Source organism: Chiloscyllium plagiosum, unplaced genomic scaffold (genome assembly GCF_037043375.1).
Source record: "Chiloscyllium plagiosum isolate Xiang-an unplaced genomic scaffold, Cpla_swu_hap1 HiC_scaffold_7, whole genome shotgun sequence".
Classification (NCBI taxonomy): Eukaryota; Metazoa; Chordata; class Chondrichthyes; order Orectolobiformes; family Hemiscylliidae; genus Chiloscyllium; species Chiloscyllium plagiosum.
In genome coordinates, this window is record NW_028270145.1 from 21669224 (window position 1) to 21691708 (window position 22485).

Genomic DNA, 22485 nt, shown 5'->3' on the forward strand with positions numbered 1-22485 from the left:
GTTTTTACATTGTGGTTGTTTGCACCATATGTAGTTGTCTGTGCAATGTTTGAGTGCTATTCGCCCTATTGTCCCCTCGATTCTCGGAGTATTTCCCCAAGCCGGAGGGGTGCTTTTCTCTGTTTCTCAGTACGCTGTCTCTGGGTTGGTCCCCGTTACGGGGCGGTACCATTACAGTGACTCAGCCACTGAACTTCCGTATCCGTGAGAGGCGCCGATTCTGGAGGCTTTATCCGCCAACGCCGACCCCGGCTCCCAGGTTAGTGCCGCTCCCCAAACACAGGGCCCACTACATTACCCAGCCTCTTCCCCTTCCCCGGTCCCAGAGCCGGAAGCAGCCCCAGTTGCATTGACACATTCCCCTCAGGTAGATACATTGTGTCCCCGTGGCTGAGGAACCAATCCGAATCGGACAACAATGTAGCCAACAGAAGAAAGTAACAAGCAGGGTCACTGCTCCTGATCACTGCCTTGTGACTCCTGAGTTAGAAAGGGGAGGGGGGAGAATCAGCCAGGAGTCTTCCTCCTGCCCACATAAATATACAAAAGAAGGACCATTCATTCAATAAGATCATGGCCGATCTCTGCTTGTGTTTTGAATTTTATATTACAATTCAGTTCAATGACCTTTGGTTCCCTGACGAAACTAGAAAAGGTGACTCCTAGTTCTGCAGCAGTGCTCCCGGTTCTGGACTGTCTCTATGAGGAAACCTCCTTTCCGTGTCCCCTATCACTGTCCAGTGACCCCCCGGGATAAGGAAGAAGAGAAATCAGCCACGATTCCTGTCCCTGTCCAGTGACTCCTGGGTTAGAAAGAGGCGGAATCAGCCATGGGGAAAGGCCAAGGGGTTTGTAGAATGTGTTCAACAATGGGTGGGGAAGGTGCAGAGTCTCTTTATGAGGAAGGGGAGTCTCACAATCTGCACAGGGAGGGTTCTGATGCGTGCGATCTCTCTGCTCGTACAGGCATTTGAAGCCACGATGGAAGATTTCCGTTTCCGAGTCCTTCTCAATCAAATCAGTGAAAACCTGGGCAGCGATGAGCTGGAGGCAATGAAGTTCCTTTGCCGAGACCTGTTGCACAGTAACCGGCTCAACGCGGCTGATTCTGGACAAAAACTCTTCACCGCCCTGCAGGAGAAGGGCCTTCTCGATGAAAACGACCCCTTCATTGTGGCAGAGCTCCTCTATCGGACCAAACAGTTCAGGCTCCTGAAGAGGATGAAATACGACAAGGAGGACGTCTGCAAGCAGCTGGAAGAACCGGGAAAGGCCAAGATCTCATTGTACAGGTCAGCTGGATCTCTCATGGTTAACCGTACACTCATTGACTCTCCTTCATGTTCAGCTCAGGAGGTGTGCAATGAGGGCAGATACTCGAGCAGCCTAAACTTATGTGGTTAGGTGTTCTAGGACAGTTGTCAATCACACTCCAGCAGTAGTGAGGATTCCCAGAAACATCTATGAATCAGCTCATCCACTCGACAGTGAAGATGTGGATTGGGAGAGCTGAGCAGGATTCATGTTGAATCAATTAGGGGTTAAATAGGTTGTTAAAAACAATACTTTTGCAATGTTTAAATAGGTCTGTGCCTGCTCAGGGTGTGTTTGGTTGGACAATGCAGAAATACCTTTAAAACTAACTGTATGCTGTACCTGTCCTGGAAAGGTTATGGGGGACTGTGGGAGAGGGAAGGCAACTTTATTTACTACCTAACCCTGTGCTGTACCTTGATGTGTACAATGTAGAGAGATTTGCTCTGTCTCTTAAATTTTATAGGACCTGACGTCCATGTGTTTGATGGGAACTGAACATAGCAGTCTATGAATAAAATAATTTATGTTCATTTTCATTTTTAACACTTTTCAAATGGCCTTGTAATGAATTAAAACCATCCTGTGGGGAAGTAGAGAGGATTCTACTCTTGTTCCTGAACCGTACCTGTCTCTGAGACATGTTTTAATATACATTTGCTTCTTTTGCAGACAGTTTTTGTTCGAGGTCTCAGAGGATATTACTATGAAGGATTTGGAGACTGTGAAACATTTTTTGCGCTCATCTCTATCCAAATTGAAGCTGGAGAACATCACAGTGAGTTTAGTAGATACGCTGGTATTTTTGCCTCCTGTGAAAGAGCTAATCCCCTTTACTATGTCATCGCTATATCTTCCCTGTATCTATTCATTTAGTTTTATGGCAATCAATCTCTATCCTTTGCCTTTTTGGATGGATCCTTGATGGATTATGTTTCCTTTGCCATTTCTCACAAAAAGTTCCAGGTGCTCTCAATCCTCCATACAAAATAAATGCTCCTAACTCTCACTTTGACCTTTTAATGCTGCTGGAATTTGATTTAGTTGTTGAATTACTAGACAATGGTGATAAACCTTCACCATTGGGTGGGCGGCACGGTGGCACAGTGGTTAGCACTGCTGCCTCACAGCGCCTGAGACCCGGGTTCAATTCCCGCCTCAGGCGACTGACTGTGTGGAGTTTGCACGTTCTCCCCGTGTCTGCGTGGGTTTCCTCCGGGTGCTCCAGTTTCCTCCCACAGTCCAAAGATGTGCAGGTCAGGTGAATTGGCCATGCTAAATTGCCCGTAGTGTTAGGTAAGGGGTAAATGTAGGGGTATGGGTGGGTTTCGCTTCGGCGGGTCGGTGTGGACTTGTTGGGCCGAAGGGCCTGTTTCCACACTGTAATGTAATCTAATCTAATCAAAGGGGAAAAGTACTAGCCATCTGTCCTCCTAGCTAAAATCCCTGGGATCATTTCCCAATCCCTTATGTAATTTGAAATGAGCTGCTGGCACGCAGATCTGACAGTAGGGAGGAGTGTGAAAGATATTTGGAGGCCTGAAAGGTTCAGGGAATGTGGTGGTAGAGTTGGGGGGGTAGACAGGAGGCAGATGCAGTTTAGTGTGAAATGTCAGGTAGCAAATGTCTGAGAATGAGGAAAGAGATTGGAGCATTGAAATTCCCTCACTTGGAGGTTGATTAGATAATTTAGAGCATGTGGAATAGGATTAACTATTGGCCAACAGAGAGAGAGAGTAGGAATAAATTGGATATTTTTGTGTTGGCAGGCTGTGACTAGTGGGGCACCACAAGGATCAGAACTTGAGTCCCAGCAGTTTATAATATGTATCAATGATTTGGAGTTGGAGACTGAAATAACTGCACAGAGACTGGGCAAACTGGGCCTGTATTCTCTACAGTTTTGAAAGTCACTCTTGATTTACTTGTACACAGGCTTTGGCCAGCCTGTCAGCTCAGAGTCAGTCCCCTGAACTGAGAAGATTCTAACCATCTGGTTATATATTTTTTAAAACCTAATCTCCTGGTTATATTGGTCTGCCAGGGCTTTTCTGATTAACGAACCCAATCAAGAACCTCGTAGTCAACAAAATTCAGCTGGTTCCAATCACTACAGAGATCAACTGTAACATTTCCAAATTTGCAAAAACTAAGTGGGAATGTGTGTTGTGAGGATGTGTTTTAAAAAATGCTTTATAGTTTGAAAAAATGTGAAGTTATCTGCTTTGGTAGAAGCAGCAAATATGCAGAATTTTTTTTAAATGGTGAGAGTTGGGAAAATGTAAATGTGCAAAGGGATTTGGATGTCCTTGCCGGCTGATGTTTAGGAGCAGCAAGCCGTTAGAAAGGTGAATGGAATGTTAGTATTTATCACAAGAGGATCTGAGTACAGGAGCTATGAAGTCTTACTTCAACTGAATTGATTCGCTTGGCTTGACTGCAGCTAGGGCACTGTGCGCAGTTTTGGATTCCTTATCTCAAGAAAATAATACTACTGCCATACACAGTGAGTTAACCAGACTTATTCCTGGGATGGTGGGACTCACCTATAAAGAGAGATTTGGCAAACTGGGCCTGTATTCTCTACAGTTTTGAAGAGTGGGAGTTTTTCTCAATGAAACTCACACAAAATATATAAAAGGGTAGACTTAGTAGGTGCAGGAATGGTGCTCGCTTTCCCCCCCTTTACTGGGGAATTTAGAAAAGGGACCATTACTGAAAAATAAGGAAATATTCTTTTAGGATTCTGATGAAGAGAAATCTTTTGCTCAAAGGGTTGTAAATGTTTGGAATTCTTTACTACAGAGGGCTGTGGATGGAGTTTTTGAATAGGTTAAGGTAGAGATTTGGGAATCAGCAAAATATTGATGTTGTACAAGGTTATGGGGATGGGGTGGGTGAAAACTATTGATGCATTCGAATAGGTAAGATCACATTGAATGGTGAGAATAGGCTTGATGGAGTGAATGGGGTACTCTTGTTCCTAGTAGGTGCCATTTAGATGCAGAACTGGCTCAAAGTAGAAGACTGAGGGTGGTGGAGGGTTGCTTTTCAGACTGGAGGTCTGTGACCGGTGGTGTGCTGCAAGGATTAGTGCTGGGTCCAATGCGATTCATTATTTATATAAATGATTTGGATGTGAACATAGGAGGCATAGTTACTAAGTTTGCAGATGACACCAAAATTGGAGATGCAGTGGATAGTGAAGAAGGTTACCTCAGAGTACAATGGGATTTGATCAGATGGGCCTATGGGCCAAGGAGTGGCAGATCGAGTTTAATTTAGATAAATGTGAGGTGCTGCATTTTTGAAAGGCAAATCTTAGCAGAACTTTTACACTTAATGGTAAAGTCCTGGGAGTGTTGCTGAACAAAGAGACCTTGGAATTCCCAGATTCTCTGCCGCACCGCACGCTGCCCTCGAAGCGGCTGCGGTGGGGACGAGACTGTCGCACACCTCCTTCTGGAATGTGCCTATGCAGAGGAAATCTGGAGAGGAATGCAGTGGTGTTTCTTGAGGTTCATCCCAAGCGGCGCCATGACGCGGTACTCCGTGCTCTATGGCCTGTTCCCCGGGACGCACACCGAGACGAACATCAACTGTGCCTGGAGGATCATCAGCTCGGTGAAGGACGCTCTCTGGGCGGTCCGAAACCTGCTGATCTTCCAGCTAAAGGAGTTGATTCCGACTGAGTGTTGGAGACTGGCACATTCCAAGGTCCAGGACTACGTGTTGAGGGATGCGCTGAAGCTTAGGGCAGCTGCCGCCAAGGCGCAGTGGGGAAAGACCACCGTGTAACATCTGCCTGCCTAAGCACAGGGGGCTGACACAGTAAGGGGGCTCCGCGGAACCCCCAGCTAAATATGTGGGTAGTAATCATACGGATCTGTATATATGAATGATTACTCTGTCTCTGTCTGCAAAAGAAATGGAAGGTTTATGTATGTATGGCATGACTAATTGTACACATCATCAAAATATTTTAGACAATAGGTGCAGGAGTAGGCCATTCTGCCCTTCGAGCCTGCACCACCATTCAATATGATCATGGCTGATCATCCTTAATCAGTATCCTGTTCTTGCCTTATCTCCATAACCCTTGATTCCACTATCCTTGAGAGCTCTATCCAACTCTTTCTTAAATGAATCCAGAGACTGGGCCTCCACTGCCCTCTGGGGCAGAGCATTCTACACAGCCACTACTCTCTGGGTGAAGAAATTTCTCCTCATCTCTGTCCTAAATGGTCTACCTCTTATTTTTAAGCTGTGTCCTCTGGTTCGGTACTCACCCATCAGTGGAAACATGTTTCCTGCCTCCGGAGTGTCCAATCCTTTAATAATCTTATACATCTCAATCAGATCCCCTCTCAGTCTTCTAAACTCAAGGGTATACAAGCCCAGTCGCTTCAGTCTTTCAGCGTAAGGTAGTCCCACCATTCCAGGAATTGACCTTGTGAACCTACGCTGCACTCCCTCATTAGACAGAATGTCTTTCCTCAAATTTGGAGACCAGAACTGCACACATTACTCCAGGTGTGGTCTCACCAGGGCCCTGTACAGCTGCAGAAGAACCTCTTTGCTTCTATACTCAATCCCTCTTGTTATGAAGGCCAGCATGTTATTAGCCTTCTTCACTATCTGTTGTACCTGCATGCTTACCTTCATTGACTGGTGTACAAGAATACCCAGATCTCTTTGTACTGCCCCTTTACCTAAATTGATTCCATTTAGGTGGTAATCTGCCTTCCTGTTCTTGCCACCAAAGTGGATAACCATACATTTATCCACATTAAACTGCATCTGCCATGCATCTGACCACTTTCCTAATCTGTCCAGGTCACCCTGTAATCTCCTAACATCCTCCTCACATTTCACCCTGCCACCCAGCTTAGTATCATCAGCAAATTTGCTAATGTTATTACTTATACCATCTTCTATATCATTAACATATATTGTAAAAAGCTGCAGTCCCAGCACTGATCCCTGCGGTACCCCACTGGTTACTGCCTGCCATTCCGAAATGGAGCCGTTTATCACTACTCTTTGTTTCCTGTCAGCCAACCAACTTTCAATCCAAGTTAGTACTTTGCCCCCAATACCATGCGCCCTAATTTTGCTCACTAACCTCTTATATGGGACTTTATCAAAAGCTTTCTGAAAGTCCAGGTACACTACGTCTACTGGATCTCCCTCGTCCATCTTCAGAGTTACATCCTCAAAAAATTCAAGAAGATTAGTCAAGCATGATTTTCCCTTCATAAATCCAAACTGACTCTGACCTATCCTGTTACTACTATCCAGATGTGTCGTAATTTCATCCTTTATAATAGACTCCAGCATCTTTCCCACCACGGAGGTCTGACTAACTGGTCTATAATTTCCCTCTTTCTCTCTCCCACCTTTCTTAAAAAGTGGTACAACATTAGCCACCCTCCAATCCGCAGGAACTGATCCCGAATCTATCGAACTCTGGAAAATAATCACCAACGCATCCATGATTTCTCAAGCCAACTCCTTCAGTATCCTGGGATGTAGACCATCAGGCCTCAGGGACTTATCAACCTTCAGACCTAACAGTCTCTCCAACACCAATTCCTGGCAAATATAAATTCCCTTAAGTTCAGGTCCTTCAGCCACTGTTACCTCAGGGAGATTGCTTGTGTCTTCCCCAGTGAACACCCCTCTGAAGTACCAATGCAATTCTTCTGCCATTTCTTTGTTCCCTGTAATATGTTTCTATCTTCAAGGGCCCAATTTTGGTCTTAACCATTTTTTTGCCTTTCACATACCTAAAAAAGCTTTTACTATCCTCCTTTTATGAGTAAAGTATATTTTTAAAATAAAAAAAACCTTGAAGTGCAGGTTCATAGCTCCTTGAAAGTGGAGTCACAGGTAGATAGGATAGTGAAGAAGGTGTTTGGTATGCTTTCGTTTATTGGTCAGAGTATTGAGTACAGGAGTTGGGAGGTCATGTTGCGGCTGTACAGGACATTGGTTAGGCCACTTTCGGAATATTGCATGCAATCCTGGTCTCCCTCCTATCGGAAGGATATTGTGAAACTCGAAAGGGTTCAGAAAAGATTTACAAGGATGTTGCCAGGGTGTGAGGATTTGAGCTACAGGGAGAGGCTGAATAGGCTGGGGCTGTTTTCCCTGGAGTGTCGGAGGCTGAGGGGTTAATAAATCATAAGTGACATGGATAGGGTAAATAGACAAAGTCTTTTCCTTGGGGTGGGGAAGTCCAGAACTAGTGGGCACAGGTTTAGGGTGAGAGGGGCAAAATTTGCAAGGGTCCTAAGGGGAAACTTTTTCATGCAAAAGGTGGTGCAAGTATGGAATGAGTGGCCGGAGGAAATGGTACAATTACAACATTTAAAAGGCATCTGGATGGGTATATGAATAGGAAGGGTTTAGAGGGACATGGGCCGGGTGCTGGCAGGTGGGACTAGATTAGGTTAGGATATTTGGTCAGCACGGACCAGTTGGATCAAAGGGCATGTTGCTGTGGTGAACATCTCTTTGACTCGCCAGGGTTGCCTGAAAGTATATGAGGGAGGTAGGTTCATTTAATAAGGAAATAGCAATTGGGGGTTTTCAAATTAGGTTGAATAGTAGAAAGCTGAGCAATAATTATACACAACCAATCCACTGGCTGAAGGACCTGAAGAAAGGTTACACCCGAAATGTCGATTTCTGCACTTCCTGATGCTGCCTGGCTTGCTGTGTACCTCCAGCCTCCTACCTGTTTACTTCAAGTGAGGTACTTAGCAGGGTGTTAGATGATTATTTAAACAGAAATAATGTGTAGGTTATGGGGAAAGGGCAGCAGAATGGCACTAAATTATAATGTTCATCTGGAGAATCGTGCAGCAAGGTGAATTGAATTGCCTGCTTCTCCACCATCTCTTTCACAAACTCCTTTCACTTATCTTGTAGAGCTCCTCTTTACCCCAGCTAGCATCCTCCTTCACTTGCACCATCTCCCCCACTTCATCCATCTCCATTTCCCCTCCTGTGCCCTCACCCCTCTCCCCTTCATGTCTCATACCCACTTGGCTCCACAATTGGCAGTCTTGCCTTCAGCTGCTTGAGCTCTAGGTTCTGAAATTTTGTCTTTAAATCTCTCCACATTCCTCTCCTACAGTCTATACCAACCAAGTATCCTAAACTGAACTAATCTCACCTGCCTGCATTTGGTCCATATTCCTGTAAACCTTTCCTAATCACATACCTATCTAAATCTTGTAACTGTACCTGCATCTACCACTTCCTCTAGTGGTTCATTCCTTTTAGGAACCACAATGTGGAAAAAGTTGCTTGTCAGGTCCATTTTAAATCTTTCTCCTCTCACCTTAAAAATATGCCTCCTAGTTTTGAAGTCGCTTCCCCCAGAGAAAAGACCTTTGCTATTCACCTTATCTATCTTCCTCATGATTTTTTAAAGCTCTATAAGGTTACCCCTCAACCTCCTATACTCCAGTGAGAAAGGTCCCAGCATATCCAGCTTCTCCTTATAACTCTTACCCTCCAGTCCCAGCAACATCCTGGTAAATCTGAAGCCTCTCCAATTTAATAATATCCTTTCTTAGGGCCACACGGTGGCTCAGTGGTTACCCTCTGAAGAGCATCCTGCCCAAACCCATCCCTGTCCCTGTAACCTCATATATCCCATGGCGAATCCACCTCGCCTGCACATTCCTGGGCACTATGGGCAATTTAGCATGGTCAATCCACCTAACCTGAACATCTTTGGACTGTGGGAAACCCATGTGGGAGAACATGCAAACTCCACACACAGTCGCCCAAGGCTGGAATCGAACTTGGGTCCCTGTCACTGGTCTGCTTCCACACTGTAGGGATTCTAATATTCTGCAGTAGGGTGACCAGAACTGTACACAAGTGGCCTCACCAACATCTTACAATCTCGATATGGTGTCCCAACTCCTATACTCAAAATTCTGAGCAATGATGGCAAGCATGCTAAACGGCTACTTAACCACCCTGTCTACCTGAGCCCTTAAGCCTCCCTGTATGACAACACTACCTAAGACCCTACCATTAATTGTGTAAGTCCTGCCCTGGTTTGTTCTATCAAAATGTAATTCCTTGCAATTAACCAAATTAAATTCCATCTACCTAAACTCCTTAACCCACTGGCCCAGTTGATCAAGATCCTTTAGATAACCTTCTTTGCTATACCATCGACTTTGGTGTCATCTGCAAACTTACTAACCATGCTTCCTAAATTCTCAACCACATAATTTATATAATTGACAAACGATCCTGCTTTAAAACCTTTCACAAAGCCTGTCTTTTAATTACACCTCCAATGTGGCTCCTGTACAATCAGAGTCATTGGGTAAAACATCGAGTAATCAGAAACTGTCTTTTAACAAAAAAAAACACACAAAGAACTGAATACTGGAAGAAGGGTCACTGGACCTGAAGTGTTACCTCTGCTTTCTCTCTACCGATGCTGGCAGACTTGCTGAGTATTTCCAGCAATTTCTGCTTTTGTTTCAGGAACGGTCTTTGTCGGATGAACGTTTCACTAACAGTTTGCTGTGTCACTCTCACACCTCTCCTCAGACCATGCTGGATGCCCTGACTGAAATGGAGAAGGAGGGATTACTGGAAGAAAATAATATGGAGCTTCTGGAGAACATTTGCAAGGAAATTGGGGAGGATTTAGTGAAGAAGTTTGAATGTTACAGAAGGGAAGGTAATGGCCATCGGTTTTCGCGCAGCATTCTACTGGGAAATTCAGGGAGAATGGTCAGTGGGAGTGAGTTTGCAGCCCGCATGTACCACACTGGTAAACCAACCAGTGAAGAACCGCTGACAGCTTGTGGCATCTCGGCTCTTCCACTCCTCTCCCCTCACCACGTGCCTCTCACTGTTCTTTCTGCTCTCTCCTCCTCTCTCTTTCTCCCTCCTCTTTCCTCTGGTCCTTGCTCGCCTCTCCCCTCCCCGCTCCAGGTTCACTAAGTGCTGAGGGACAGGAAGCACTTGAGATGGTTGGACTTGTACTCACCAGAGTTTAGCAGAATAGGAGGACCCCGTTATGGAAACATACAAGATTCTTAACAAGCTTGACCAGGTAGATGAGAGACGGCTGCTTCCCCCCCCCGTGGAATAGTCTAGAACCAGGCGGTGTGATATCCGTGTGAGGGGTTTGCCCAGTTGGGACAGAGATGAGGAGGAATATTTTCTTTGAGGGTAATGAATCTGTGGACTTTTTTACTGGAGAGTCGAAGCTCAGTTCTTAAATACATTTAAGGCTGAGAAAGACATTTTTAATCTGAAATTTTTAATTTATTTTTAATCAAAGATCATGGGGAAAAGGCACAAAAGTGGAGTTGAAGATAATCAGATCAGCTGCATTCTATTTGAATGACGGAACAGGCTTGATGGGCTGAATGGCTGACTTCTACTCTTACTACTTATGGTTTCTTTCCTCTCTCCTCTACTGTCCTCAAGGTCCAGAAAGACCAGGTACAGATCTCTGGTCTTGGGGTTACTCCTCCTGTGTCTGCACCCCATGAGCTCCCACCTGAGCTCACTTACCCATGCAGGGATGGGCTGTTTATATCAGAATGCATAACTCAGCGTCCTTATTCCTTTGTCAATTTAGAAAGCCGGAAGGGCGAGGAATCTGGTCCAGTGGTGGCTCCAACTCCTGAGACTGAGAATCAGTTTGTGAATTTAATTCCTCACAGGTTGCCATCTGGGGTGAGTAAACCTTGCGTTGGTTTGTTCTGTTACATTTGTCTCTCAATCTGACTAATCAGATGTATCTTTGTGAAGTTTTGGTTAGGCCACAGAATGGGGTTTTGCATCAGGTACCAGTCACCACACTCTAGGAAGGATGTGAGCACAGGAGACTTATCGGGATGCTTCCAGGATTGAGGGATTTTATCTACAAGGTTGGAGGAGCTGGGGTTGTTCTCCTTGGACCAAAAGAAGTTGAGGGGAGGTTTGGTAGAGGTGAACTTGAGGTTTCAGCAAGCTAGACAAAGATAAGCTTTTCCCATTAGCTGATGGTGTAAGAACATAGATTTTGGCAAGAGATGCAGGGAGCATGTGAGGAAGAATGTAACATTTTTTAACACAGTGAGTGGTAGTGAGTTAGAACTCACTTCCCACAAGATTTGTGGAAGCAGAATCAATAAATGAATTCAAAAAGAAAGGTGAATAAGAAATCTTGCTAAACCTATGCATGGCACAGTAGTCAGACTACAGCTGGAACACTGTGAACAGTTTTGGACCCCCTATCTAAGGAAAGATATACTGTCATCGGAGGCAGTGTAAAGACAATTCACTGGGTTGATCCCAGGTATGGAAGGATTGTCTTTATGAGGAGTAGGTAATGAGATTGAGTAGGTTGGACCTGTACTCATTCGAGCTTAAAAGATTCTTAAGGGGCTTTGACATAGTATATATGGAGAGGATGTGTCCCCTTGTGGGAGAGTCTAGGATCACGGGGTATAATCTCAGAATAAGGTGTTGCCCAATTAGGACAGAGATGAGGATTTTTGTTTCTTTCTGAGGGTAGTCAATTTGTGATTTTTAAAAAAATATCACACAGACATGTTGGGGTTGGGTCATTAAGTAAATTCGAGGTTGACATAGCTTTTTAATCAGTAAGAGAATTAAATGTTATGGGGTAAAGGCAGGAAAGTGGAGTTGAGGGTTATCAGAGCAATCATGGTCTTATTGAATGGTGAAACAGACTTGATGGGCTGAATGGCCTGGTTCTATTCATAGATATTGCGATCTAACACTTGAGAAATAAACTTGCAGGGTAAGGGAAATGAAGCAGGGGAATGGAACAGAATTAGTCTACAGGCAGCAGGCATGAATTTGATGGGTTGAATAGCCTGCTTCTGTACTGTAATGATTGTGAGGAGACAGAAAGAGACGGGCTATGTTTGGCAGAGGGCCTATGGTCAGGGGTGGAGGAATTGGCCAAAGAAGAGTGGGTGTTGATGGGGTGGGGGTGGGTGTGGCGTTGTAAGGGTTGTAAGTTGGTTTCCTAATAACAGGCAGAGTTTCCTAGTAACAGGACCCTCTCATGCACTCTACTGAAACTGGGAAAACGTTGCCATAATCTTAGACTCCACTCTTCCCATGTGGGCTGGAATACCCCATCTAATTAACTGTATGTCAGTCACCAATCTTTTGTTCAGGAGTGGTGTTTCAGAAGCCTGTCTCCAAGAGTAGTGTCTCTGCAAAGGGACAGGGTGCTGTGGAGGAGGACCACAGAGAGACATAATCCATGTTTAAGTCCTGCAAGCAGGTACTGGAGCACTTGGACATTCTTGAGTGGGCTGAGTCCTGAAAGTGTACCAACGGGGAGGTCAGGTGGCTCAGTGGTTAGCACTGCTGGCTCTCCGTGCCACGGTTCTGGATTCGATTCCACCCTTGTGCAACTGTCCTCCCACAGGTAAGGTGGATTGGCCATGCTAAATTGCTCCGTAGTGTCCGGGGATGTGCAGGCTAGGTAGATTAGCCATGGGAAATGCAGGGTTACAGGGATAAGGTAGGAGGGTGGATTTGGGAGGGATGCTTTTCAGAGGGTGAATGTGCACTCGATGGGCTAAGTGGCCTGCTTTCACACTGTAGGGATTCTATGTCCTTCGATGTTTCGCCTGTGGAGGAAGGCATTCCATGTGTGCCAGTCACTGTTGCCATTTAAGGTTTGATAATGATCCTATCCTCAGATACAATTGTTTTCTCTTTGTAGGAACGGTTGGGACCCCCCAGGATGGTTGAATTGCACAATCCCTTGTCAGCAAAACTGGCACAGCTTTCTGGTACGTTTGTCATTGTATAATACTGGGGTACAGTTCTGGTGGGACAGGTCTTTCACCGCATAATATTGGGGTCTAGGTCTCCAACACAGCCTCTGCTTTCTGTCCATATTTCAGTCACTCAAAACCAGCAAGGTCCTGTCCAGGATGCAAGCAGCAGTAGCAGCAGCAGCAGCAGCAGCACTAGCAGCAGCAGCACACAGAGTCCCGAGAGTCAAGGTAACCAACTCCGTCTGGAAAGGGCATAGAGATACACAGTGAGAGAGGCAGAGGGTGGAGAGCGCTGTCCAAGATAAGGAAATTCTGGGTGTGAGGAGATGGGTGAAGAGTATGCACACAGCAGAAAGCAGATGGTGAAAGCAAGATTGACTGAAAGAGAAGAGCAAGATGAGACAGAGGAGTAAGTGAGTGTCGGAGACAAGGAAAGAGATGGGAAGATGAGAGGCAGTGAAAAAGAGAGAGGCAATCTGAGAGCGGGTGTGTGTTAGGAAGAAATAAACATTATTTCTGTTTTTAAGTAATTAGGATGACCAAATGGGTTTATGCCATATTACTGTATAGCCAGTTATGTTGCATCGAGGATACATGATTGTCTAACATTAAGAAATACAATTCAGAAACTAGTTAAGTCAGTTGAAGAACACATCAAGAATCAATGAGCTCCCTGGATCTGAAGGGTGAAGCTGATAATGTGATGTGAGGTTTCAGGACCTTGGTACCTTTTATGTAACAAAATTCACTTGTACAAGATTCATAGACAGGAGCCTGGCCCTGAGCCTGTGGAAGGGCTTTGAGAATAATGACAGATTAATAAGGGGCTGTTGAGATGGCTAACTTCTGATTACCCTGAGGCAGCTTGGCTTCAGCAGGGTCAGACTAGTTCTGTTCTTGGAGCTGGGCTAAGAAGCTTGCGTGGATGAAGGTAAATCAGCAGATGAAATCAGTTGGGTTTCAGTAAGTGATTCGATACAGTGCCGTGTAAAAGACTAGTTGTTAGGGCACCTGTCCCTTTTATAGGTGGCTCAGTATTTATCTGAGGTTGTACTGGACATTGGTGAGGCCTCTTCTGGAATACTGTGTCAAGTTATAAGAAGGATATTATTAAGCTGGAGAGGGTTCAGAGAGATCTACCAGGATGTTGCCAGATATGGAAGGTTTGAGTTATGAAAAAAAGCTGGATAGGCTGGGACTTCTTTCACAGGAGCGTAAGAGGTTGAGAAGCAACTGTATTGAAGTTTATAAAATAATGAGGGGTAGAGATAAGGGTTGATGGTCTTTTCCCTAGTGTGAGGGATTTCAAGACTAGGGGACAATTTTTAAGATGAGAGGGGAGAGATTTTAAAAATAAAAGTCATGAAGGGCAAGTTTTTTTAGGCAGAGGGTGATTTGTGTGTGGAATGAACTTCCTGAGGATGTGGGTACAATTACAACGTTTAAAATACATTTGGATAAGTACATGAATAGGAAAGGTTTGAAGGGATATGGGTCAGGAGCAGGCAGGTGGGGCTAGTTTAGTTTGGGATTATGTTTGGCATGGACTGGATGGACCGAAGGGTCTGCTTCCATTTCTAAGAGTCAGAAAGGTGATATGAACTGAATCTGTATTGACTTGAATGTAGATGGTGAAGGGGTAATCTGGTTGAGATTTTGAAAGGGTGGATCAAAATCTTTTTTTTGCCTCTCCTGTTGGCTGGCCTAGGTCAATGAGAGACGACTGTAACATTAAAACAGAAGCAGGTCTTGAAATAAGGAAACATTTCTCAACTTATAAGGTTGGAGAAATATGGAAAATACTCCCACAAAGAGCTATAGGTACTGGGGTTCAGTTAATGAATTTAAGCACATGATCAGTAGAGTTTAATGAGACAAGGGCATTAAGGGACAAAGTGGATAGATAGAGTTACAGTGCAGCTATGATTCAGTTGGACATTGGAACAGCCTTGAGGAGCTAAACGTCCTCCTTCCATTCCTTTTGTAGAGGGTGGTGTGTGGGGTGGTATCAGTTGGTAACTGCTCACCACTTGGAAGGTCCCTATGCTGGGTGCTGGTTCCGAAAGTTTGAAATATCTTGTGGGTGACTCGGAATCAGGTGCGGTGCCCTCACTAATGTCTATAATGTTTATAGATCTGGAGAATTTGGACCCAGGAACATCACATTGAGAGGATGCAGAGTTTAGATTTGCCCAATGGGAGCAGAGTGGGCTCTTCAGCCCGTCATGTCTGCTGATGTGATAGCCCTCGACTCCACTTCCCTGCCTTTTCCCCATAACCCTTGATTCCCTTACTGATTAAAAATCTGTTTCTCAGATTTGAGTATACTTAGGATATAGCCGTGACAGCCTTCTGCAACAGAGAATTCCACAGATTCAGTACCCTCGGAGAATAAATTCCTCCTTGTCTTTAAATGAGTGACCCCTTACTTTGAGATGGTGCCCTCTGGTCTGAAACTTTCCCACGAGGGGAAACAACTCCACCAAGAATCTCTTAAGTTTCAATAAGGTCTCCTCTCATTCTTCTAAACTCTAATGAGTACAGGCCCTTCAACCTCTCCTCATAAGACAGTCCTACTTGCTATCAGCCCAGTGAACATTATCTGGACTGAATCTAATGCCAATACATGTTTCCTTAGATAGGTGGACCTGTACACAGTTCAGGAAAATAATACATTTTTTTAAGGAGCCAGATTTTCTTTAGCATTTTGTTCTAAATTTCTCCAAAGACTCAGATGTGCAAACTCTTGGGAATTTCTGCCCCTGCACCCCTTTTCATTTAGTTTCTATCACACTGATGTGTATCTTCTGGACGACAGCATTTACTGAGAATCATTTACTTTTATGCAGACACGAAGGAGCAAGATGGTATTGGCCTCCAAGGTCCAAGTACTGAGGTGACATCTGAGCATCAGGTGAGAGCAGTTCACTCACCTCCCATTGTTTGCTTTTTTTGGTTTAGTTTCTTTACACGATTTTAACCAGGTTCTGATTATTAAAAATGTGAATGTAATATAAACCTTCTAACTAAAGGGGGCTTCATTACAAAGAGCGGAGGTTGTTATCTAAAGGTTTTACTGGACTCCATTTGCACTGTGTTCAGTTTGCCCCTCAGGAAGGACAAATTGGCCTTGGAGGCAATGCAGCACAGAATCACCAAGGTGGTACTGGGACTAAAAGGGTTAAGTTACGAAGGCAGGGTACACAGAGCGAGATTTCCTCACATGTGGAAAATTAAGAGATAATCTTATTGAGGTGTTATAAAGTATTATCGTAATTGGGTGATAAAAGCAGTTCAGATAGAAAGTATTTCCTCTCCTGGGGTGGGGGTAAGGTGTGTGGGAGCATGTCTGGAGTACGGGGCAGAACCTTTAAATTAATGCTTAGCCTTTCGGGGTGATGTGAGGAAGCAGCCCTCTGTAGAAAGGGCAGTGGAGAGCTCATGCTCTCTCTCTATCCCAAAAAGCTACAGAGGTTGGGACCTGATTGTAAATGTCAAAACCAAGCGTCTGTGGGATTCATAAGACTGTATTTTTTCAGAAAGGAGTCACCGAACAAGGACACCCTGTAGGTGACTGATAATCATATTCTGGGGCTGGATGCACTGGTGAAAAGTCCCTGGATGTATCTCACAAGATTCTCTCTTTGTAACAGATTCTGGGCAGGTACAAAATGGAGAGCAATCCAAGAGGCTACTGCGTCATAATTAACAACAGTATCTTCAAGACAATGCCACCACGCAAAGGAACGGAAGTGGACGCGGGTAATTATAGTTACTGTTGACTTGTGCTCAGTCAATGTGATTGACGCTTAACCCATGGGCCCAAACTTGTGTTTCCACAGAACGGCTCGACGCTATCTTCAAGTGGCTTGGATTCGAAGTGGTCCTGTTCAGGAACCAGTCAGCTGTGCAGATGAGAGAAACCATGGATCGGTACCGGGAGATGGACCACTCGCAGCGGGATTGCTTTGTCTGCTGCATCCTGACGCACGGCAAGCAGGGTGTGATGTGCGGCACTGACGGCCAAATGGTCGCCATCCGCGAAATCACCTCGCTCTTCTCGGGCTTACGGTGCCCGACCCTCCGAGAGAAGCCCAAGCTCTTCTTCATCCAGGCATGCCAGGGCTCCAAGAAACAGGACAGCGTCGGGATCGAGGTCAGCCCTGTGGGGGCAGAACCAAGCCTCATGTGGGCAGATCACAGCCCTGTGGGGGCGGAGTTGAGTCTGGTGGGAACGAGGCCCAGGAGCAGCGGAAGTGAGGTGATCAGTGTTGAGACCGACCCCATGCTGGAGCAGGATGCCATTAGCAGCGCAATGGCCACCATCCCTGACGAGGCGGACTTTCTCCTAGGCATGGCGACGGTGGAGGGATACGTCTCGTTCCGACACACTCAGCTGGGCACCTGGTATATCCAGTCACTGTGTGAGAACCTGGAGAAATACTGTCTCAGGTACACACTCTGCTCCCACCCTCCCTCATAGTGACCGAGCAACAGTTGGGGGGGGGGGGGGGTACAAGGGGAGAGAAACTGGGATGGAGAGTGGGACACTCCACAACAAGGCACACTTAAAATAAAGGTCCCGGAAGCAGCACAAAATAAACTACCACACTCGCCGGTATAACAAGATACTAGATTGGATGACCTCTGGCAAAGAGTGAGATTTGAGCACTGCCTTAAAGGGAGTCAGAGAAGTAGAGAGACGGTGAGCTTTAAGGAAGGATCGCCAAACCTTAGGGCCCAGGCATGGCCAGTGATGGTGGTTAGATTAAAACTGAGGATACACACAAGAGGTCAGGATTAAAAAAAAGCACTGATGTCTTAAAGAGTCATGAGGCTGGAGGAAGTTACAGAGACGGGGAGGGTGAGGGAGGTCATGGAGTATTTTGAAAGCAAGGATTAGAATTTTAAAACCAAGCTAGGTCATCAAGCACAGGGGTGAAAGGGGTACGGGACTTGCTGAGAATTAAGATGAACGGCAGAGAATAGAAAATTGGACACCAGTTTGGTGTAGGTTTGAACAGTCGAGTCTGGAGGGAACAAAAACATGAATTATGGCTCCAGCAGCAGAAGGGCTGAGATGGAGCACAGCCAGGTGATGTTGGCGAAGTGGAGAAAGACTGCTTTACAGATATGAAGCAGATATGGCACAGATATTGAGCTCGAGCTCATGTTGGGTTCAAATATGAACAAGATTATGAACTAATTGGCTTATTCAGATTCTTAGATCAAGTATGGAGGTAAAGAAGGAGTTTGGAGCAGGTGCCAAAAACAATGGCTTTGGTCTTCTCAGTACTTAATTGGAGGAAATATGTTCTGGATGTTGGATTTAGGCTGATAATTTAACAACGAGGAAGAGTGGACAGATGTATTGGTGAAGTAGTTATGGGTGACATCAGTGTTCATGTGAAAACAAATGCAGTGTCTTTGAACAGTGTCATCAAGGAATAGCAAGATCAGAAATAGATGGGGGCGAAGAATTGATCCTTGTGGGGACCGGGCAGTTAATGGTGCAGGGACAGGAAGAGAAGTCCGATTGCTTGTTTCGATTAGACCAGTAACACCAAGTGAGAGCACTCCCACGCAGCTAGATGACAGTGGAGAGGCATTGGAGGGGGATGGTGTGATTAACTGTGTCAAAGGCTGCAGACGGCTTGAGAAAGATGAGGAAGAAATGTTTACCTTTGCGACAGTTACCTAGGACATTGTTTGTGACTTTGCTGAAAAGCCGTTCCAGTACTGGAGGGTTTCAAACATGAAGTTCCTGGAAAGATGGATACAGATTTTTGAGGCAACATCATATTGAAGGACTTTGAAAAGCAATGGTACTTTGCAAGGATGGAAGAATTAAGGATTGTTTTCTTGAAGGGAGAAAAGTGAGGGAAATGTGGGTGGAGACAAGCTGAGGTGTTACTTGGCTGTAGGTAGGGCGAAGAGAGAGAGAGAGGGACATTGTCAACAGTTGGGGGAGAGTGGGACGTGCAACGCAGCAAGAGTGAGGCGGTTGTGGTCTCTGAATCTGTCTCTTCCAACTGCGACTGATCTTATTGCAGTGTGAAAATAGAGATTATTCAGAGCGACACTATCTAATGGACTTCTGTTCTTTTCCAGTGAGGATCTATTGAGCATTCTGACCATCGTCAACAGAGATGTCAGTGGGAAAAAGGACAAGAAAGACAAGACCCAAATGCCACAGCCCAGTTATACCCTCAGGAAGAAACTTTACTTCCCTGTGACCCAAAGCTTCGCCAGTTTCAAAAACTCCACTTAGCCACTGTGGCACAGGAAGCAAGGTGGACTTTGGGGTTTGCAAGTCCTGGGGATTCTTAGTAGGTTCTGTGTGCAAGGATTGATTGATGGTGAGTCGGGAAGGACAGTGTGACTGTCTCTGTCAGGAAGCCTCGTCATCTTGTTGTCAACGCAGATCGTTAACTCAACAATTGGTCCTGATCTGAACAAGTTATAGATTACGTCATTACCCAGACCGTTTTGCCATGAAGACGGCAATATTTCCTAGCAGAATTTTTAAAGAAACAATATTACATTAATGAAAATATTGAAGGGTTTTGTGAGAGGTTGGGATTGGGAATTTCATTGAAGGTTTTTGTCACCTGCTGTGATTTTATATTTCTCCTGTGGCTTCTTTCCTGCCTTCTGTACTCAGCACCAGCTCTGGGCAGGTCATTCACCGAGGGCCCTATCTAGTTTTGCTGCTTGCACCTATTGTCTGACAAGGGCTAGAGCAGTGAGGCAGGAGTGGAATGCCTGGAACTAAGTGATGCTGGGATCCAGAAGGAGATTCCAGCCCTTACCTGGGGAACTGACAGTAACTAAGTTGCTCTGGCTGAAGTTCTCCCAATGAATGTAAAAGCATGCACTGCGGAACTTTGAAAGGTGTCCTATTTATGTAAAAAAAAGTACAGACGTTTCTAAAATTTTATATGAGTGACTTTATTATTTGACGTTTGTGAGGCTGACCCATGACATTTTATTACTTATGATATGGTGTGATGTCCTTACCCTCCTGTCGTTCTGTCACCAACCTCTCTACTCTTCATCTGTTTCCCTCTGCTATTTGTGCTCTCTCCATTCTAATCATTCTGTGTCTCATGACTGTATTTGTCATTTTTCTGATTTTTCTTTGCATTGGTAAGGGATAATTTGAGTACTGCATGTCTGTGCCAGGGTTTATGTCTGTGTGTGTACGGTAGTACATGTCTGTGTAAATATCTTTGTGTAAACTAATGTACTTGTCTGTGTGTTCATACATGTGTTCATTTATGTGCAAGTATGTACGCATGTTTGTATGAACGTGTGCAAGAGTATTTCTGCAACTGCCTGTGATAATTTCACAGATTCAAAGTTGTATATGTGATCAGCCTCCCCTGACTGACGTATTCAAACTTGCCTCTCATGCTCCACACTGTCTGGTTAGAACAAGAGTTTTAAGAAAATGGATTCCATTCCTCTCCGGGTCTCCTCTTTGCTCAGTCCCATTGACCAACATGGCTGCTCTCTTCTGTTCCCTCTTCCACTGGGGTCTGCAGACCCAGGAAGTTGATCAATTCAAAGTATGAGAAGACCCAGGGCCTGGTGATGTTTTGATCTCGCTCCAGGCCGAGGAACTCTACCCACAGATTCCGAGAAAATGTTAGGTCACGTTCCATCAGCCCCTTTTGACTGAAATCAGAGAGAATATGGTTAGTAACAGGTAGAGAGGAGGCAGCGGGGATAGATGATGAGGTGAGTGTGGGGCTGATGGTTCAAGGGAAGAATGAGATTAGGGAGGGTGAGGAAAGAGGCTATGGAGTGTAATCTGAGTTTCGAACAGTGAGTGTGCACAAGTGCCTGGTTTTCCAGTAGTGTATCTGTCTTGATAGATATTAACTAAAATTTTCCATGTTTGCCAAAATGAAACAAAATTAGAATGAAATGTGAAGGAGGAAACATATGAACCTTGGTGATGACCTAATGATTAGAAAAGCCCTGGGTTTTTAAAAGTGTTCACAGCTGACTGCAGGATGGTGACCGAGGCAATAATGTGGGTGAGGAGATTTCATAAACTCATTGTTAGGCTCCGATATTCCCAATGACTGGGGATTCCAGATCCAGGGATAACAGTCTAAGGATACAAGGGAGGGGCCATTTAGGATAGAGATGAGGAGAAATTTCTTCACCCAAAGAGTGGCTGTGGGCAAAACATTGAGTGTTTACAGGGAATGACATATAGTTCTTAGAGCAAAAGGGATCAAAAGGTTGCTTAGACTGGTTTGCCTGATCAGCCATGATCACATTGTATGGCCTATCCCTACTGTTACCCTTACTGCTCATATGCTTCTATGTTTGTGTTTGGGCTGAAAGAACATATTTGTTTACAATAAGTCTTCCAACTCATGGATTGGACTGCATGTGTTTGGATTTCCAGCACTCTGTGCCAGTCTGGGTGTAGATATTAATCTAAAAAATTTACTGCAAAAGCTGAAATGAAATGAGAATGAAATCTTTTTTAAAAATTGGTAATGACCTAATGATTAGAATAGGTCATGGCTTTTTAAAGTGTTTGTGTTTGTGCTGAAGGAACATGTTTGTTTATATCAAGTTTTGTAACTCAAGCAATAATAGACTAAACTGTCATTGTAACTCTAGAAAAGCTGAAGTTTAGTTTAAATCAGTGAACCGGATGTGATAATATGGATTATTTATCATCTAAATTTATGGTTATCAAAAATTGTGCTGTGTAAATATCATTTGGTTGATTGGATGACATAAAAATTGTGAACAGTGAGCTCAAGTCACATTTCATTAAAGGCAAGGGATGAACAAGTCTTACTGAGGTCAAACCAACATCATGACATGTTTCTCAGGGGTCAAATTGTTCATTTTCTGGAGACTGGATAGTGTCAAGAGTATAAAAGCTCTACATTTTACATGTAAGGCGAGCTGCTTTCTGCTCTTCCAGTAAAATACTTAACATGCTTGATTGATCAATGATGAGACAGAGCAGTCAAATCCTGTCCTAGTCTGATCTTTGGCCCAAGTCAGTATAAAAGTGATTGAAAACATTGTATGAGGAAGATATTTTTGTATTACACTTCGCCTTAATAAAGAACATTGCGTATATTCTGTTGTAAGACCTGCCTTGGTTTATTGATATTCAGAGTAAACTAGACGGACCAGGGAAAGTCGGAATAAAAGCTGACATATTATTGCTGAGACAGCCATGAGGGTTGACGATAAAAGAAATATCCATGCTAAGTAATGAAAGAGACAACAGGAAGTTTATGTCACAAAGAAGACTCCATTTTAAGTAGAGAGGATCCAGTCCAGGAAGCTGAGTGAACTCGAGTGCCCACTTGTAAGGCACAAA

At 44.6% G+C, this 22485-nt stretch overlaps 2 protein-coding genes across 3 annotated transcripts in view; one reads left to right on the forward strand and one right to left on the reverse strand.

The window, feature by feature from the left end:
- LOC122551903 (caspase-8-like) lies at window positions 1-22249 on the forward strand. Of its 2 annotated transcripts, XM_087988804.1 has the most exons (11): window positions 4-259; window positions 967-1292; window positions 1987-2092; window positions 9904-10036; window positions 10949-11046; window positions 13061-13130; window positions 13245-13346; window positions 15968-16032; window positions 16772-16880; window positions 16961-17570; window positions 19230-22249. In XM_087988804.1, exons 2-11 carry the CDS (start codon window positions 982-984, stop codon window positions 19387-19389), a joined length of 1764 nt encoding a protein of 587 aa, XP_087844930.1. In that variant the 5' UTR covers window positions 4-259; window positions 967-981; the 3' UTR covers window positions 19390-22249. The 2 variants fall into 2 exon arrangements, with proteins under 2 accessions (XP_087844931.1, XP_087844930.1); XM_087988805.1 differs by lacking the exon at window positions 13245-13346 and having other exon boundaries at window positions 1-259.
- Window positions 20606-22485, reverse strand: part of LOC122551904 (uncharacterized) — a 62461-nt gene continuing 60581 nt past the window's right edge. Inside the window, exon 27 of the mRNA XM_087988798.1 lies at window positions 20606-20798. Coding sequence (XP_087844924.1) covers window positions 20606-20798 — 193 coding nt within the window. The remainder of the gene's footprint in view (window positions 20799-22485) is intronic.

What these genes read in the sequence shown, in the direction of transcription:
- LOC122551903 (XM_087988804.1), top strand. Translation starts at nt 982, where the DNA reads ATGGAAGATTTCCGTTTCCGAGTCCTTCTCAATCAAATCAGTGAAAAC. An exon ending in AGGAACGGAAGTGGACGCGG is followed by an intron (nt 16,881 to 16,960) that starts GTAATTATAGTT and finishes GTGTTTCCACAG; the next exon opens with AACGGCTCGACGCTATCTTC. An exon ending in CTGGAGAAATACTGTCTCAG is followed by an intron (nt 17,571 to 19,229) that starts GTACACACTCTG and finishes GTTCTTTTCCAG; the next exon opens with TGAGGATCTATTGAGCATTC.